This window comes from Macrotis lagotis, chromosome X (assembly GCF_037893015.1).
Source record: "Macrotis lagotis isolate mMagLag1 chromosome X, bilby.v1.9.chrom.fasta, whole genome shotgun sequence".
In the NCBI taxonomy this organism is placed as follows: Eukaryota; Metazoa; Chordata; class Mammalia; order Peramelemorphia; family Peramelidae; genus Macrotis; species Macrotis lagotis.
In genome coordinates this window covers 216,607,213-216,627,321 of record NC_133666.1, presented here as the reverse complement: position 1 = coordinate 216,627,321, position 20,109 = coordinate 216,607,213, and the positions used below count along the sequence as shown (strand labels likewise).

General features: G+C 34.7%; 1 protein-coding gene across 1 annotated transcript in view; it reads right to left on the bottom strand.

The window, feature by feature from the left end:
* LOC141496992 (endoplasmic reticulum aminopeptidase 1-like) overlaps positions 1 to 20,109 on the bottom strand; it is a 36,783-nt gene that overhangs the window by 3,528 nt on the left and 13,146 nt on the right. Inside the window, exons 5-18 of the mRNA XM_074199569.1 lie at positions 17,462 to 17,582; positions 16,344 to 16,498; positions 15,085 to 15,198; positions 13,524 to 13,655; positions 12,563 to 12,694; positions 12,353 to 12,424; positions 10,590 to 10,744; positions 9,625 to 9,704; positions 8,889 to 9,072; positions 4,631 to 4,787; positions 3,383 to 3,567; positions 1,574 to 1,735; positions 890 to 1,030; positions 239 to 320 (exon numbers count right to left, since the gene is read on the bottom strand). Of these exons, the coding sequence (XP_074055670.1) occupies positions 239 to 320; positions 890 to 1,030; positions 1,574 to 1,735; positions 3,383 to 3,567; positions 4,631 to 4,787; positions 8,889 to 9,072; positions 9,625 to 9,704; positions 10,590 to 10,744; positions 12,353 to 12,424; positions 12,563 to 12,694; positions 13,524 to 13,655; positions 15,085 to 15,198; positions 16,344 to 16,498; positions 17,462 to 17,582 (1,872 nt within the window). The remainder of the gene's footprint in view (positions 1 to 238; positions 321 to 889; positions 1,031 to 1,573; positions 1,736 to 3,382; positions 3,568 to 4,630; positions 4,788 to 8,888; positions 9,073 to 9,624; positions 9,705 to 10,589; positions 10,745 to 12,352; positions 12,425 to 12,562; positions 12,695 to 13,523; positions 13,656 to 15,084; positions 15,199 to 16,343; positions 16,499 to 17,461; positions 17,583 to 20,109) is intronic.

The window sequence follows — 20,109 nt, the reverse complement described above, 5'->3', positions numbered from 1 at the left end:
TCTCTCTCTCAACCTGAAACTGAAGCTGAAAGCTTCTAGTTCTTGAAATCACACCTATAGTCATGGGTGTAGGTAGAAGAATGACTGCCCTTGGGTGCTCCAATTTCAGTTTGGTATGGCTATATCAAAGTGACTAATATCTGCAAATCTCACTACATCTATTTCCTTAGGTGTTTTGATCCACCTTGATTTTAGAGGATAATTTATTAAACTATAAGTTTAGTTAGGAAAATATTACCTCTTCTAGTCGCTCTCTTGTAGAATATTGATTTGTGGTTCCCATCACCATGTGGGCTATAGTAGGTGAGCCAAGTTCAAACCTAGAAATGACAATTAAGATATATTTTTCTATTTTCATTTACCAATTTGTTAAGTTTCTAGCCCAGGCAAAGCATGTTGCTCAACATGGAAAAAAATAAAAAGAAATATAAAACATGCTTCCTTCCTTTAGGAATTTAAAATCCATTTTTATGCTCAAGACGTGTATAAGAGGGGACAGTGACAAAACCAGGCAGTCAATGATTGAGTATAAAAGGAAGTAGTATGCACAATGTGTGCAGGAGGACTTGGAGGGCGGGGGGAAGAAAGATTAATGTGGACTCAGTGGAAACTTGGTGACATTGGATTTAGACTGAATAATGAGTTGGATTAATATAGGTTGGGAGAGGGAGAAGGAGATTATAGGATTTGGGATAAAGTAGAGGCAAAGGGCAATATCAAATACACATCAGTGAGAAACTCATTAGGATTTTGTATTTTCAAGAGATTTTTCAATGATCATTTTGGTTCCTTCCTTTTCTTCAAATCTAAGATTGATGTTATTTTGAAATTAAGAAACTGAAAATAGAGAAAAGTTAAGAAGTTTACAAATTATGGCAGAGCTACTTACTTCTGTATGATTCTATTCCAATTTTCCTTCAGAAATTGCCAAGCCAATAGATAACCCTTTGGGTTTCTTCCAACAAGACTCAAAATACTTGGAAACTCCTGAGTTTTTATTATATCTCCCTGAAAACTGTGCTCCAGTAACCTAAAAAAGAATGAGAATAAATATAAGTGGTGATTTAGTTATGAAACAGCTTTGGCTGACAAATCCATCAAACAGTCTAAAGAATAAATCTAGTACTATTAAGTCATAAAGGTTATACACATGAGTTTTAAATTCATTTTCCTAATGCCCAATCTTCACAAATTCATCATCAGGGACCAGAAATAAAATGAAGAGGGTGACATATTTTACCCAGTAATTTTATTTAATCACCTAACATTTAATACATTCCTACGTTCCTAAAAGTTCTAGGGATAGAAAGGCAAAAAAAAAGTCCTTGCCCTCACAGAGCTTACAGTCTAATCAGGAAGGCAACATATAATCAACAATATGCAAACAAGACCCATAAAGAACTAAATTGGTGATAATTCACAGAGGGGATGAAATCAAGATGAATTAAGGTGATTTGGGAAAGACCTATTATAGAAGGTAGGACTTTAGCTGAGACTTTAAGGAAGACTATGGCAACATAATCTTATCTAATTTAATTCTCTTTATCATTCCAGAAGTTGACAAATTGCTCACCATTGTAGCTTCTCTTTATTATGGCTAGTACAGAGGGCAAATTCAATTTTATATTTCTCAGTGCTGGACAGAGACAATGGATACTTCTCATAGAGAAAATCCCATCCTTCTGTGGTCTGTGCTCCAACAGCAAACACTGCCAAGGTGACATCATTTGGTAAACTGCCAAAAAAAATAGTTATAAAAGATTTAATCAGGTTAATTACATAATAAATGTGTACTAATGATAATTATGTGATGATGAAATTTCTTGATTGTGGTATTTGAAGCTTTTGGGTTTTGTTTCCTATATTTTTCTAATGTGTGTTACAGAGATGTGAGCCTTGCAGATTAGGTGACCAAAAAGATTTAATGAATGAATATAACTAATTTTTTATCTTTTTCCAATTTGTGATTTGCAAAAGATAGCAAAGAATTACTGTTATAATCCTATGACTAAAAGTCAGAGGGAAACAGTGCATCTCCCTAACGTTCCTGAGTAATTAAGATATATAAATTCTTTATGTTTCAGGGAAAAGTAAAAAGAGGGGCTAACACCTCAATATAATCTTTAACTCAGGTAAAATACAAGAGTGCCTTAGAACTGTGGTCTCCAAAGTGAGAGTTATGGTCTTACCTATGAGGAGGGCAATGGACTGCCCCAAGGAGTGTGTTGGGAAGATGGACTACATCTTTGTAGAGTTAAATAACCAATCTGTTCTCTTAGTCCCACAACACCATCCCTGCCTAGGATCTGCAAACTCAATACCTCCCCTCTTCTGAGCCCACAAAGCTCTGGAGAATCTGTGGCAGCAGTTGCACAGGTGCTATTTAGAAGATCATACGGCCTTACCCTGGGCTCCCAGATAACCCTATAATACACACTTCCCAGATTGGACAAAGTGAATAATAACACAGGATAAACAGATTTAGATGAACTATGATCTATACTGGATGTCATATTATATTTCCTCCCAATTCCACTTGTCCTCTATACTTCCTTCTTCCTTCCCAGGGTACCACCATCCTTCCAATGACTTCATTTAATCAACTGCCAAATCTCTTCAGGCCTGGCTCCACATCGCTAGTATCTGTCCCCTTCTCTCTATTCACATAGTCATCTCTCTAGTTCTGACCCTCATCATATGTGTGTGTGTGTGTGTGTGTGTGTATGGGGCACATATTCCATATATATATATATAAATATATATATATATTTACATAATATACACATAAATATAAACATACACATATGCATATTTATGGGGGCACATCTTCCAAAAAACCTTTACCAATAAACAGTGCAGCCAAAAAACTTTGGAAGCTACCACCTTAAAAAAGTACTTTAAGTTACTTAACTACTCAAGACCAGAGACAACTCTCTATAAGTTGTAAGTTGGAGGGCAGGATCTGGCCTGCACTGGTAGAGGGAACCTTGTCTATTGGTGTTCCTATATCCATGAAATCAAAACCAAGGAATAATATTCAATTAAATCTTGGCTGGTATGATCAGAATAGCCAGCATCAGAAGCAAATTTCCTTACCTCTCAGGGTTCCTAGGAATATTTATGAAGAGAACAATTTGTCAAGAACTACTTTATAAGTGACAAAGGGTGAGATAACATATATGAAGATCCTCCCACTTACCATACTCCCACTTATTCAAGACATACATGGATAGCTAACTAAAACCTTCAATCTAAAGGAAAAGGGAAGGCTTGGATAGATCTGGGGTACAAAGAGCGTGTGTGTGTGTGTGTGTTTTAAATAAGCTTTTTTGCCCAGGAAAATGGGGGGAAGGAGAATGAATTAATCCAATGACAAAAAAACCTAAAATTTCCATTGGATTCTTTCCATTTCTTGAAATAGTCTTCTGCCTTCTGAACACAAGGTTGATACTGGCGCATACAAGCAAGAAGAAGGAGTTGGCTGCGCAGCATCCGCTGTGAGACTGATCCATCATCTGTCCATGTCTGCTTATCAATGAGGTCCCTAAGCAACCTAATGAGGAAAGCCTAGGGAGACCACAGAGAGGGAAAGCTTCAGTGTTTCATGCCACCAAGAATTCACATTATTTTCTCTAAGAATCTTACTTTTTCTTACTACCAAATGAACCAGAAAATTAATGTAGACTAAAACAAACACAATGAAATAAAAAGTGGGTAAAAATTTTAAATGTATGAGAACCAGATTTAAATGCTAGCAAGATCATATCTACCATTTAATATAAATACTCCAAAAAGGTAAAATCAATGATGGCATCAATCAATGAATTTTAAAGTTCTTTATTAAGCACTTACTATGTGCAAAGAACTATGCAAAATTCTGGAGATAGAACTAGGTAGGTAACTGTCCTTTGTGTTGAAAAGGACCATGACATCATATACATACATGACAACATGACTTGCACATTATTATAGTGAAGGAAGTGCCATGCAAAGACATCCTTTTCACTGCCTTTTCCTGAATCATATCACCCCTTGGCCTGACTAGATAGAAAACAGGAGTTCTGGTGATGTCTAGATGTTGGGAAATCCTCGGCCTTATGGATTTGAATATCAGTAAGGCACCACCATGCTCCAGCAATGCCAGGCATAACACCAGCATGGTGATTTTTGGTGACACCTTTTACAACAGGATATAGGTTGCCTTTCCCTCAATGGCCTAATCATCAGCAAGAATTTTGACTATAACATGTATATATATAAAATCTCTCAATGATCTAATCATCAGTAAGGTGACTGAATTGCTCTACTCAGGTCTGCCACCATAGTCCTCCTAGAACCCAAAGACTTTGGTGTCCTGGAAGTTGCCTGGCAAGTCATGCAAATAACAACTCCCGATCTCTAGTTGGCATCATTTATAAGAATCACCCTCATGGAGCTTACATTCTGGTAGGGACAAATACATTGAATTAATTTTGACTCAGAAGTCTTTCACACTGGGTTATGACTGGTGATAATAGTTGCTCACATTTACAGAGTGTCTTCTGGTTTATAAAATTCTTTCTAAACTTTGTAAGAATAAACACTATTTTGGACTTTAATAAAAGCATATAAGTTCATTTCAAGTTATTACCTTAAATTGAGTTTCAACATCATCCATATCTCTTTTCTCCATTAGCTTATACAAAGGAATCAGTTCATTCAAACCTTGGAACACAGGCATAATTTCAGTCTCATGCTTCAGGTACAGGGTCAAGTCCAAAGCTTTTTCAATGGATAATTTTCCAACGCTAACCAAAAGAGAAGATGATTACCAATAAAAATCCTAAGAACTCAGTTTGTTGCTTCACAAGACAACTTTGTCATCTTCTGATCAAAGAGTCTACCATTTTCTTTTTTAAGATTAAAAAATAATTCTTTAATGTGAACATGATAAAAACATTCATTAGCATTTCAATATATCAAAGAAGAATAGAAAAGTATATGTAAAACTGTGACTTTTAGGTGTGCATTAAATATAACTCTATCCACTGCCTTGCTGTCTGTGGCCCCACTCTTACCTTTTCTGACTGAAACATCTGTAGTCTGAAGAAAATTTCTATGGGTGCAACAGATTCAATTTTAGTTCATGGTTAAGACAAAATGGGCACATGTCAGCTCCTATCAGTCTATTAAATTTATATGAGAAATTTGAAACTCAAGAATTCCAAAAATTCCTTTGGAAGACTAATCAAAGAAACCATTATTCTCACCCAGAGACCTTGAAATATCCCCTAGCTCTAGCCAAATCAGATCCAAAACTCTATTATGAAACAGCATCAAAACTATTTGATACTGGTTAAGAAATAAGAGTGGTGGATCAATGGAAAGATTAGGTTCAAAAGAAACAGAAGTAAAGACTATAGGAATCTACTATTTTACAAACTGAAAGACTCCGGCGTCTAGGATAAGAACTCACTATTTAATAAAAACTGCTGGGAAAATTGGAAAATAATATGGCAAAAAATTAGGCATAGACAAATATCTCACACTCTATAGTAAGATAAAGTTAAAAATAAAGTAAAAAACATACAGGATTTAGACATAAAGGGTGCCAATTAGGAGAACAAGGAATGTTTATCTGTCAGATTTATGGAGAGGAGAAGAATTTATGACCAACAGAAAGATAGAGAACATTATGAATGAAATGCAAAATGCATAATTTTGGTTACCTTATATTAAAAAGGTTTTTCACAAAGCCAATACAATAAAGATTAGAAGGAAAGTAAAAATTGAGAAATAATTTTTATAGCCAGTATTTCTGATATAAAATATATAGAAAACTGAGTCAAATTTATAAGAATATAAGTCATTCCTCAATTGAAAAATGGTCAAAAGGATATGAACAGGAAGTTTGAAGATGAATAAATTAAAGCTATCTAGTCATATGAAAAAATGCTCTAAATCACTATTGATTAGAAAAATGCAAATTAAAACAACTCTGAGCTTACCACCTCATACCTTTGAGATTGTTAATATGACAGAAAAGGAAAATGATCAGTGTTGGAGGGGATATGGGAAAATTGGGACATTAATGCACCAGTGGTGGAGTTGTAAACTGATTCAACCATTATGGAATGCAATTTGGAACTATGCTCAAGGGCTTTAGAACTATATACATACCCTTTATTCCAGCTATACCATTACTAGGTCCATATCCCAAAGACATCATTAAAAATGGATAAAGAAATCACACATACAAAAGTATTTATAGCAATTCTTTTTGTGGATGCCATTGGGGACTGAAATAATGTTCTGTTGTTTATAAGAAAGAGCAGGATGATTTCAGAAAAACTTGGAAAGACTTATAAGAATTGATACAAAATGAAGTAAACAGAACCAGAAGAATATTGTACACTGTAACAGCAACATTGTGTGATGATCAACTATGACAGACTTAGCTCTTCTCAGCAATACAGTGTTTAAAGACAATTCTAAAAGATTTGTGATGGAAAATAACATCCATATCCAGAGAAGGAACTATGGATTTCAATTCAGATCAAAGCATACCATTTTTACTTTTTAAAATTTTTTTCTTTCTCATTATCTTTCCCTTTTGTTCTGATTCTTCTTTCACAACATGACTAATATGGAAACATATTTAACATGACTGGGCATGTATAAACCATATCAGATTGCTTGCTGTCTTAGGGAGGGAGAAAATTTAACAAAAACAAATGTTAAAAATTATTTTTACATATAAATGGAAAGAATAAAATACTACTAAGATACCAAAAAAAAATAAATTTCACCTAATATAGACAGTATAAGGAGTCAAAAGTCTGAAAAGGCTTGTGTGTATATGTATATCCACATGTATACATACATGCATACATACATACATGCATACATACATGTGTGTATATGTATTCCAAACCCCCTTTACCTTCCATGTGAATGATGATGGTGGAGGCACAAAGACAAAATTAAGCCCAAAAGAAAAGTTTAAAATCTATAAAAATCTATATAACATTAATATTTTATTATATTTATTTTATTCAAATATTTTATTTATAAATATATTTAATGAATAGAATATTTATATATACTTTAGAATCTATAAATATATAATATCTTAATATATTTTATATAACATATTTTTTAAATGTAAGCAGAAATATGTCTAAACCAGAAGTTGGCCTCCTTTTACCACCCCATCCTCCACATGGAAGGACAAAGTGGTTTTGGGAATTAAGAATTCATGGAGCCCCATACTCTGAAGACCCTTATAGTTTGTTGGGGGGTATAGTCTCTGGAAAAGTCAAATTAGAACTAGTCTAGCCCTCAAAGAAGCTCTTGCTAAGAAAGAAAGACATGCAAAAACTGGTTTGAAGCTTAATGTTAAAAAAAAACTAGGATCATAGCAACTGCTTCTATCACTACTTGGCAAAGAGAGGAAGAAGTAATAAAAGCAGTGTAATATTTTATATTCTTGTGCTCAAAAATCACTGTCAATGGTGACCACAGTCATGAAATTAACAGACACTTGTACTTCGGAAAGAAAGGTATGGCAAATCTAGACTGCATACCAAAAAATATAGACATCACCTTACTAATAAAGGCTCATATATTCAATGCTATGGTTTTTCCAGGAATAACGTATGACTATAAGAGATAACCTATGAAGAAAGTTGAGCATATAAGAAGTGATGATTTCAAATTGAGGTGCTAAAGAAGACTTTTGAGAATCCCTTGGACAGAAAAAAGTCAAATCAATCAATATTTAAAGAAATTAGCTCAGATTATTCATTGGAAGGGGACAAATTCTGAAACTGAAGCTTAAAATAAAAATAATCAGACCACGTAAAAAGAAGACAGGACTTGGAAAAGATCCTGATGTTGGGAAAGATCAAAAGGAGAAAGAGAAGGGAATGGCAGAGGATAAGATGGATAAACAGTGGCATGGAAGCAATAAATAAGAGCTTGGACAGACTTTGAGAGACAGTGGAGAATAGAAGGATCTGGCATGCTGTGGTCCACGAATTAACAGAATCAGACACAAATGAATGAATATCAAAAGTCCTCAAAAACTAACAGAGGGAGAAAAAGTACATATAAACTCTATGTAGAGTGAAGTCTTCAAAGGAAAGATCCGTGACTAGGAAATGGTATTCCAAAAAACAAAATAGACTTGACCTGAAGGCAACCAATTGAATGCTTGCTAAGTTCTAAAGATCATGGGACATGGAGAAAATATATCACCTTGTGGAAATATGAAATCCCTTCTAGTCAAGACTCTGAGAAACCAACAGACAAATCTTTGAGGAAAAAAATGTTTTATCCCTTAATCTAATCCTCAAGACTTTAAAAGAGCATAGCAACACATTCTTCTCAAGAGGAAGAGATAGATAGCCCTTTGACTAAGGATTATAGCTGGAACCAAAAGTTGGAACTCTATCACCAAAACATACATGGAAGAACTGAGCCTGATGGTTTTGGTGGAGACATGGCAGACTTTGGAAGGATTTTGACCTAGCAAGATGATGACAGCACCAAAAGACATCAATGGCCCTACCCTGTTGGAGGCATGAGCTTACCTTCCACATTTGTGCTCTGGCTGCATGAATTTCCTACTTCTCCTATACTTATATACTTTTTGTATGTATTTCTGTGTGTATCATGTCTCTCTACCAAAAATGGGTTTGTCTTTGTTTCAAGTTTATAAGAGAAATATTTTACTATTGCTTTTTTGCCTGTTAGTTCATTAAAACTTCTTACTTTGGACAAACTATGTCCTCTAGCTGACTAATAATGATAAATATTGGTAGGAATTGGTAGGAAATATAAACTATGGTCTTAATTACATTTGGTTTCAGAAGTAAGTAGAGATTTGCACTGCATGCATTCTTTACCTGACAAGCTGAAATGCATTGTTGATAAGACTTGCCCGGTCATTGCTGCTAATTGTCATGTGCTTTTCTTTTAAAAGGCCAGACAAAGATTCCCATCCATCATTCTCATAATGTACAATGTAATAGCCATACATTCCGACATTGAATTTGATCCATTCTACCTCTTCTGGGAGGATGAGGACATCTACAACAAGCAAAATAAATTATAGCTCCATTTTCTTTCACTATTGAACCAATCTAAACAGATGCAAGGGAATATATAGGCATCCTGAGCTTTGACACTGCAGAAATTGCAACACATCATGACTCAGGAAAAAGTAGCTCAATGGAAAATAACTTTCATTGGCTCTACTCATTTATGTTCTAAGACTATGAAGAGATCTATAAAGAAAATGCAACCTATTCTCAGCATATAAACAAAAAGATAAAATACAGCTGTGCAATCAAAGATTTCAGAGGTTTCCTCTAGGAATCCAACTACTACCATCATTATATCACTCAACATTTTTAAAACTTGTCTGACAGGAACTTGGCTTTTTTTTTTGAGTGGCATAGTTTTTTTTAACCTCAAATTCCTCATTTTTAAATGGAAAGTTGAAGATCTGATTAAAATGAATCTTAAAAATGAAAAACACCATTAAAAGATGACTAATTTTTAAAGAAGAAAAATTAACTCCTCAGAAACATTTTGTGAAAAGCTCATTAAATTAGATTGGTCACTTCAGCAACAAATTACCTGTTTGTGTTGTTAGCAAAAATCTTTGAACTTTGTCTGATTTGCTGGTGATATATGACAATGGAACATGCCATAAGTACCTAAAAGAAAGAGGGCACTGCTGGTTATTTTAGTAGGGATTGACATGGTTAATTATTGTGGGCAATAACACAAAATGTCATTGGCATAATCTCTAGCAGAGTTGCCCAGAGCTTAGAACAGTGTCTGCTAAATAGGAAGCAATTAATACTTGAACAATGTTTATCTTGGAGGTACCAGAATGTCCTATCCATTAATGCTGAACAATTTCAACAAAAACTTGTCCTAAAGTGAGTGTTCAAAACTAGCAGGTCATTCATTTACTATCATGCTGAGAAGAGAGAAAAAAAGAGAAAGAGACAGAGACACAGAAAGAAAAAGAGAAGAAAGAGAAGAAGGGGAAGGCTCTATCAACCAAAATGTATTTTGTTTTTCTAGTGAGGACCCAAGAAGAATTAGTTTGGTAAAAAGAAGTCCATAAAATTGATCAGTTTTCCACAGAAGGACAGAAATTAACCTGATCAGTGCTGAGAAGTGAATTTCCCATTTTTTGAGCTCTCACCCCCTCAAAATGGACAATTATAATTTAATGACAACTGCCCAGATCCAAACTAAATTCATACAAGTGACTTCAAGTTATCCTCAGTCTAATTCAACAAGCATTTATCAAGTTTATTTACTATGCCATAGGCACTGTGCTAGGTTCTGGAGATACAAAGATGAAATAAAAGTCTTTGCCTCTATCCTATCAAACATTTAATGTCAGTACTAATCATATTAACTGAGGCTACTGAAGTTCAAAGAACACATAAAATGTAATGGAAATAGTTAAGGTAGACCTTAAAAAAATTACCAGAGGACAGGAAATTTCATTTTCAAGTCAAGTGAAGGATCAGAGTACAATTTGGACATTACATAAATGATAAGTTACATTTAATAAGCATTACCCAGTTTCTGCAGGGTGACTGGCTCCTTTCCTATAGAGTTCTTGTCTTATATGGACATTCTTTCCTCTCATGGTGATAGTGATCAGTGGAAACCCCTTCTGTAGTGTCCATGTGTTCATCATAGCTTTTACATCAACAATTTCCTGGCTCCAGTGCTATTTAATTTAAACAGACAAATCATTCTCTTGAACTCATATCTAAAGAAAGATCAATGAAGATTCAATGATGCACAAAGGGGATGACTACTGGTTGATGACCATAGTCAAGAGAAACCAGTTAGGTCGCAACACCTACAAAATTCTATTTAAATCAATACATGGAAGATGATATTCCTATTCCTGCAATTTGCAGACAGCAACAATAAAAAAGTTTAAATAAACAAGGGTTTTCATATACTTCCAAACTATAACAGGTTCACAAGGAATTTTGCTCTTCTTTTTTTCTGCAAGGCAATATCATTAAGTGACTTGCCCAAGGTCACACAGCTAGGTAATTATTAAGTGTGTAAGGCTGGACTTGAACTCAGGTCATCCTGCCTCCAGGGCCGGTATGGAATTATGCTCTTAATGCTAACAAAGCTTTCAAAGAATATTTATTCCATAGATAGCACACAGCTGAAAAGAGGTTCCTGTATACTAGAGACCTCTTGTGAAGACCTTGTAAAAAGCATCCTATAATTGGAGTTAGGGCATCTCACTTCATGACGCTTCCTTCTCTGATGCTTACTAGTTATGTGACCTTAAGCAAATTATTTTTTGAGTCTTGGTCACACCTCATATATAAATAATGGAGTTAATAATATTTTTATACTAGCTATATCAAGGCTGGTATGAGAATCAAATGAGAGAATATATGAAGGATACCTTCAACTGTTTTAATGTGAAATATTATTATAATATAATCATTACATGAATTATACTACACTAATTACATTACACTAAAGAAAGTGCGGGGGGGAGAAAAATAGAGTGGAAGAAGGAAAAAAAATTCAGAAATCCCCAATAGCAAATCTTTTGGCAATACCTAATCTAAACTTAAAAGTCTTCAGATAACCAGAAAATACCAGATGAGTGGTTCTTAAAAATTTATGATTTCTGTGTATTTTATTAGCCAAGTAAATTATATTTACCTATGTGGTAGTTGCTGCAAGTTCAAGACTTTGCACAGCTCTGTCTCACTTAAGTCTAATTTACGTGCAAATCAAGACATAACTCTTGTAATGTCATTGGTTCTTTTTGAGAATGGAAAAACATAACAAGTCGTCATGTCCAACTCTTCATGACCCCATGCAGGGTTTTCTTGGCAAAGTTTATAGGTAAAATGGTTTGCCATTTGCTTCTCATTTTACAGATGAGGAAACTGAGGCAAACCAGATCCCAAGTTCACACAACAAATAAGTTTCAAAGACCAGATTTGAACTCAGGAAAATGAGTATTCCTGGTTTCAAGTCCAATGATTTATCCACTGCACCACTGTGCCACTCTGAGACAATAATACTGACCCAGTAAGATGCTATCCGATATTTAACTCTTTGCAAAGAATGAAGTTAAACAAAATCATATGAATGACATATATTTCTAAGGGAGATTGGAACCCACTTTAATTTTTCAGAAAAAAAGGATTAAAAATTATCTTTTAATCCTAATTCACAATCATTCTTGCCTGGAGATAGAACAGTGGATGAAATTAACTCAGGAAGTCTGAGATGTATTCATCTAAAAGTAAAAAAAAGAAAAGGCAGAAGAATAGCTATAAGTACTTACCGAAGGTGAATGTGTAGGTTGGTTTTTTGAGCAAAATCCATCTGTCTTTTGTGTGTCACCTGTGGGACAAAGCTGAAAAAAAAGAATTTAAAGTAAATCACTGTTCTTTTTGTAGAACATATGGTTCTTTTTACAATGATTAACATAATGGGGTGCTTGTGGTAAGACACTCTTCAATTTTCAGCTTTGCTTCTAGACAAGGATACTTACATTGGTCATACTATTCCACAGATCCTCATTTTTGGTGTTCTTATAACTGTATTTCTGGAGATATTGCACAATACCAGCTTTGAATACATCTGCATTAAGATAGTCCCTTAGCATATTCAATATACAAGCTCCCTGCCAAGAGAATAAAAAACTCATCTCAGTTTGATTTTAATAGTCCATGCCATAGCTGTATTTTTTTGTTAAAGTATTTTAAAAGTTAAAAAAAATTTCTCAGATCTGAGCAGGATTCTCTATTGGTGTAGACCATAAATTCTAATGCAAAGTAATCTTAAATGGTTACATTCAATGGGTTTAAACACACTTTCCAGGAAAAAAAATATTTACATTAGAAATTCAGTCTAGTAATATCTCCAGGAATCTACTATTTATTCCAATTTCCTTTGGTGGGGCAAAGGAAAGAAATTTCACCAACCAAATCCTGATTCCTGATGAGGATGGACAGTCACTACTAGCCTTGGGATATTGCATCCTCTCCTTCCTACCCCACCCCAAAAGTTACAATTCAGTTAATGCCAAAACATTTATTAAGCATCTATTACATGAAAGACATTGTGTTCTAGGAATATGAAGATAAAAATATTATAGTCCCCGCCCTCAAGAAAATTACATTCTGATGTAGGGGGAGAGGGTAGAGACAAAATGGCAAAAAGGCAAAACTAGTAATTATATTATTATGAAATGTGGAATTTCTATGGATTTCATACACAACTGAATGCTAAAAACACATCCAAAATAACACTGAAAATGCTATCTAATTAAATTATGAAGTAATGTCCCTTTTATCCCTTTAGTGCTTTATGAAAAAAACTAGACATATGCCACTGATAAGATCTTCATGAGGTAGAGTTAACAGTTCATCAATAACTATCATCTGTTTCACATATTTTCATGACCTTCATACAAAGCCACACAAAGACTCGAGGCAAAAATGATATTGTACCTTTTCATAAGAAACATCATCAAACATTTCCCGAATCTCAGCAGGATTCTCCACTGGTGTGGACACAGGATGTGAAGAATTTAATGCATCTATCTCCATGGCACTAAAACATTTTCCAAAGAAATAATCTTCCTAATAAGAGAGAAGGAAAAAAAATATATATTTTTAATCTCATCTTCATCAGTGACTTGTTTTGTATCAACTTCTTTTCCAAATATATCCCTACACAGAGAACCATCCTTTATAACATTTATTAAAAAAATATGGAGAAAAGTAGCCATTCAATCAACAAACACATGACTCATGTCTGACTGTGTATGTCATATTTCACTTCCATAGTCCCTCACCTATGCACAAAGACTAGGCTAGCATCTTGTAAGGCCCTAACTCTCTCAGATTAGGCTAGTTTGTCATTAGAAAATATCAAAATTGGCTTGCAGGCTTAACTAGCCCAAGAAATTGTATTTCTAGCCACTGACATACAGGAACTAGTGCAATAGGAATCAATGGTTCTTCGCTCAGGACTGACTGCTATCCCAGCAAATGCAGAGTTAGGGGAGCTCCATACAACTGAACTAAAGCTCTATACTTGCTGAGGAGCCTTTCAATGCTAGGCTAAGTACATTTCCTTTAACAAATTTTTTTCTAATCCCAAATTGGAACCACTAAACTGAGTTAGGGCTGGCCTATAACAAGGAAGGAGGTACATTTTCTCAACTCTTCTCCAGGACCAGGTTTAGTCATGGCACATATCAAAATAGAAATTGAAGAAGAAAGAATGTAGAATTTGGGATATACATACAAATCAAACTTCAGGGTTCTTTTTCATGGTCCCCCAAATCCCAAAATATATAGATTATAATTCTTCTAAAAACAAAAAGGGGAATTGACTTTAAGTGAATCATTTGGATTTTGTGCACAGCACTTAATGAAAAATAGAAAGCAAAAAAAAAGCTCTTAAAACAAACTATCACTTCAGCAGGCTATTTCTTAACACAAATAGCACCTCCAACCCAAGTAGGGAATACATTTCAATTTTAAAATTCACAGAGCTTTGTGGTAGTCTTAGTGTTTTAGTTAAAACTATTTCAAAGCAAATAAAGCATTAAATCTATGCCGTGATTTCAAAGAATCTTAATTGCCTGAAGAGGCATATAAAATGAAATTTGTTCTCAACCGGAAAATGCACACTTGATTTAGAATGGGGTCCCTACTGGGATAATGGGCAGATACAAATGAAGCTTTTGTGATGGGTAACCAACAAGACAAGTGAAGAAAAATGTGATAGCTAGTCATTTATTATCTTTAATTATTAATACTGTCATGAAAATGACAAATTCATATCCATTTTGTAAATAAGTATTTGGATGGAGTCAGTTGTTTTGGCATATAATTTGAACACACTGATGAATCTCAATCCACACAACAGATTCACCAGCAAGAAAATATACACTCTCTGTTTTAAGACTTCTTAGAGCAGATGATTACTAAAGCATCTATAGTAATCTTTCAAAAATGTAATTTAAAATGAGAAAGTAATTTAAAAAATGATCTTACTTACAACTTTTAACTCTGGATGGGTCACGCTGACAGACACAAACTCCATAAACTTTGCAAATCCTTCATTTAACCAAAGATCATTCCACCATTCCATGGTGACAAGATTCCCAAACCACTGAAAAAACAATACACATTACGCATACTACAAGTAGAAAGACAGATGGATTACACACATGTATAAGTGTGATATAAGTAATAAAGTGATATAGGTAATAAAGTTTATAGAGGAAAGTAGACTTTTAGAGTTCTTCATATCTCTGTATTAATGCAAGTATATGTAGCTGGTTTAATGGGAAGCTAGGTGACACAGTTGATAGAGTGCTGCCCCTAGAGTCATGAAGATTCATCTTTATAAGTTCAAATTTCACCTCCAGAAAATTATTAGCTTTGGGATCCTGGGCAAGTCATTTAAGCTGTTTGTTTGCTCATCTATAAAATGAACTGGAGAAAGAAATGGCAAACTACTCCAGTAACTTTGCCAAAAAAAAAAACCCAAAATGAGGTCACAAAGAGTCAGATAGGATTGAAAACAAATGAACAACAACAAAAAGTTTAACAGTGATTTTTATGAAATATCAAAAACAAAAGAAGTACTCTTTAAAACTACATGGCATAATACTTGGAAAGACATAGATCCCCACAGATCAATTAAAGGATGATGATAATATTTGTCCTTTGTTCTTGAAGAAGACCATGACATCATAGGAAGGTGATGCCATGACAAGCACATGAATTAGATTTGAGTGAGAGAATGCTGTACTAAGTCATTAGCCTCACTTCTCCTCAAGAACCATCTGGATCCAGGGCCAGATATGAATCAGGATGTCTGGAGATGGCCCCAGATGGTGGGTAATCAGGGTTAAGTGACTTGCCCAAGGTCACACAGCTAATAAGTGGCAAGTATCTGAGGCTGGATTTGAACTCCCATCCTCCTTACACCAAAGCCAGTGCTCTGTCCACTGTACCACGTAGCTGCCCTTCAATTAAAAGAACTCATTTTAGGGTTGAGCAAATTGAGAATAGATAACTTACCCAAGTTAAGAATTGACAAGACTGAAATTTAAACTGAGATTTAATGACTCCAAGATCAGTACTCTTTTTTATTGGATTATACTTTCATAAAGGTGATCATTTTACCTTCAAGAAAGACTTTTTTCAAAAAATACCTAAATCAAAATATTACAAAAGTGCTGTCAAAACTGCCATGCAATTATTTCAAACACCTTTATCCCTCCTGCAGCTAGAAGACGCATTAATTACCTGATGGGCCAGTTCATGAGCTATCACCATGGTGATTCCAAGTTTACTGGAAGCAGAGGATTTTTCAGTGTCATACAACAATCCAGATTCTCTGTATGTTGTCAATCCCCAATTTTCCATGGCACCAGATTGAAAGTCAGGAATGGCGGCAAGATCTAAAAATAATAGTTTAATATACTATTTTAATTCTCTGTCACAAGCTCAGGACACACTAACCCTCAAAAGTTTTGATGTCTAGTGCTAAACTAAAGCAAAACAAAGGGATCCTAGTGACCACCTAATGTAGAGACTTCTTAACCTGGGTCTATGAACTTGTTTTTAAAGGGTAAAGAAAACTTTAATTCAATATAATTTGCTTCCTTTGTAATCTTTGTAAATGTATTTCACTTTATATACTTAAAATAGTATTCTAAGAAGGAATCTGGACAAATATGGAAATATACTTTGCATGATTGCACAAGTATGATAAATTGCTTAAGAAGGAGGGAGAAAATTTGGCACTCAAAAACATTTTTTAAATGTTAAAAAATTTTACATGTAATTGGGGAAAAATAAAATATTATTAAAGTTTTTTAAAAAGGGATTCATAGACTTCACCAGATTGCCAAAGGTTAAGAACTCTTTTTCCTAATCCAACTACTTTGCCCCCAAGATTATACCTAGTGAATGAAAGAATCTTCTTTTTCCATTCCTTTAAGTTTAGCATTCTGTACCCTTCCAGGTGGGGGGAAAAAAACCCTTACAGTAAACAAGTTGGGCTAAATCATCCGGATCATTGTCTTAAGATACCACTTTATTTTTCATGCAGAGGCTGGACCAAACAAAACATCTTAAGACATCATGTCAGGGGGGGGAAATCACTGAAATACAATTTCAAAAACTTCCTGGGGGGAAAATAAACTTATTTAATGCTTGATTCATCTTTCAGAAAGTATCCTTATTCTGAATCTCAGGGACTGCACAAGTATCAACTTTTCATGTAAACTTGGATTTTGTGCAAAGAGCCAGAATGTGGAGATGCTCAGAGTGCTGTGCAACACTCCAGACTCCTTCATTCTTAGGATACTGATGAGCTAGCAATTATGTAGCTAGCTTTGGGGTGCCCACCCATGCTTTACCTTGTTTGGGTAAAGGATATGGAATGCTGAAATAATCTTCATAAAACTCCAGAAGGGTCACAGCTGCATCCAGGGCATAGCCAGTTTGATTTATCTTCTCTGGTATGGAATACACAGAAACCTGAGGAAAGAGGCATTTGAATTTATCAAACAATTCAGCCATTTTCAATGGAAAGGAAAAGGAGACCCTCTATCCAGAGTTATCGGTGCTTAGGGGGCGGCTGGGTGGCACAGTAGATAGGGCACTGGCCCTGGAGTCAGAATTCAAATCCATCTTCAGATACTTAATAATTACCTAACTGTGTGACTCTGGGCAAGTCATTCAACCCCAATGCCTTGCAAAAACAAACAAAAACAGAACAAAAACAGATATATCAGTGCTTATTCAGTATTCAAAAGGACATTGAATAAGTGGCCCACATTAGCAGTAACAAAGAAAAAAGAATCCTTGTCATATTTTTTAGATTATAAAACTGATTGTTTTTTTAAAAAAAATTTGAATCTATACACAACCTCTGAAGAACATAGCCAAAGTCACTTACAAAATTACTGTATGAGAGAATGATATGACTATCAGTTGTTTTGTATGTATATGTTTTTGCATGTTGTCTTGCCTGACTGTAAACTCCTTGAGGGCAGGGATACTTTTGCTCTTTTTTGTATTCTTAGCATATAATATCTGCCTAACATGTGGTAGATGTTTAAAAGATGTTAATTGATTAACATAGGACAATTGCTCCACTTTTTAAAATTGGCACAGATAATCATCTATTTACCCTATGCCTACTCTGATTAGTGCCTGCTTCTTTTCTCATTCAACTAAACAGTTAGAAATATGTGGTGGTTCTTTTGTTCTTTTTTTATCAGTTTGATTTATTTTTCAAACAAAAGAACAGATAACTTCATACCAAAGAATAGAGAGTAATTGTACTGCATATGATTTGACTCAGGGTTTAACATTTCCTTCTTTTATTTCAATACTCTTAAATCACCTGATCCTGTTATTCCACTAGCCATGAAGATTTCTTGGCTCCCTATCACCTGTAAGATACAAATATTAACTTTATTTTAGTATTTAAAGCCCTTCACAGTTTAATGTTAGACTATTTTGACAAACATTTCACAATTCTCTATTTAGCTGTTCCATGAATGGGGATTCTCTAGCTTCTCCATTCCTTTACCTGGGCTGACTTGGATGCATTTCCAATGCAACTCTTAGAATGTTTGGTTTCCTTCAAAACTCATTTCAGGTGTGACCACCCACTAAAAGCCTTTCCCCATACTCCTTCTCATTGTTAGAGTCCACCCCCTCCTGAAATGAAAGTATAGTCAATTATTTATAGTCACCACACACACACACACACACACACACACACACACACACACACACACACACACACACACACACGAATGTAAGCTCCTAAAAGGCTGGGATTCATTCTCATTCTCTCATTATCCCCAGCATCTATCACAATACTGTTAACACAGTCAGAGTTTAACAAATGCTTATAGAATTAAAATAAATTACAAATGACAAACACAGAGACCATAAAGTTACAAATGTTATTATGGTTTCCCATGACACACAACGTTTCAACAACAAATGTGCAAAAATATAAGCAGCAATGTGTTAAGTGTGGACAATGATGTGTAGACAGAAAGGCTAAGATGGGGCACAAAGCAAATTATATGATCTCAAGGTCAGCTCCTTAAAAGTAGAGATTTTCATTTTTTTTTAATCCCAGCACCTAATAAAAGACAGTGTCTAGGCATTTTATAAATGTTTATTAGTTAACAGATAGAAGAGTGTCTTATTGGATGTCAAATTGGGGTTTTTTTTAAGCTGGCTGTCAGTTTGGATGGGGAAATAAGTTGGAGAGAAAATTTTACTAATAAAGTCAAAATGGGGACCTCATTGCAAATGAGGTTCTAAACTGGAAATAAATGCTTAGAAACTAACTGAAAATGTTAATATTTACAAGCTTGTATAGCCTCCCCACCCCAATCTCCTGAATCACTCTGACAAAATAAAGTTTGTAGCTCCAGCCAACTGGGAATTTGACTATCTACTAGTATCCAATTCCCCAGATGTCCATTCCTAATCCCCACCCTCCAACATGAATCATACTAGTTCTCAACTTTGACTACCTGCACTCCAGGTTCCAATTCCCTATCACCCCCACTCACCCCTATTCCTGCAATGGTCCTGTTTGGTTCATATAAGAACCTTATAGAAATCCACTGGGCTTTACCAGTTAGGACACCCCTTTTTACCAGGGATTTCTGAGGGACCTGATCTGTTTCTATTCTTTCTGATTACCCTTCTGATTGTATGTCTCCCCAATATATCTTATTTGATTACTTTATCTTTGCTGATGCCCTTATCTTTCTGTGTTCTGTATTAGAGCACTCTGACCTTCCTTGAACTGTACTTTAAAACCCCCAAGCCTCAATTGAACTACATTAGGACCAAACATGACAAATGATTTAAAAAATTTTAAATAAAACATTATCAAGGAGAATACTACATCAAATTGTCACAAAATTACAAAGTGATCAGGTTTATCATACCAGGAACTAGTTAAATGTAAATATAACTGAACATTGAAAACTACCATTGCATGTAGCTAGAAAACTAAATTAATAAA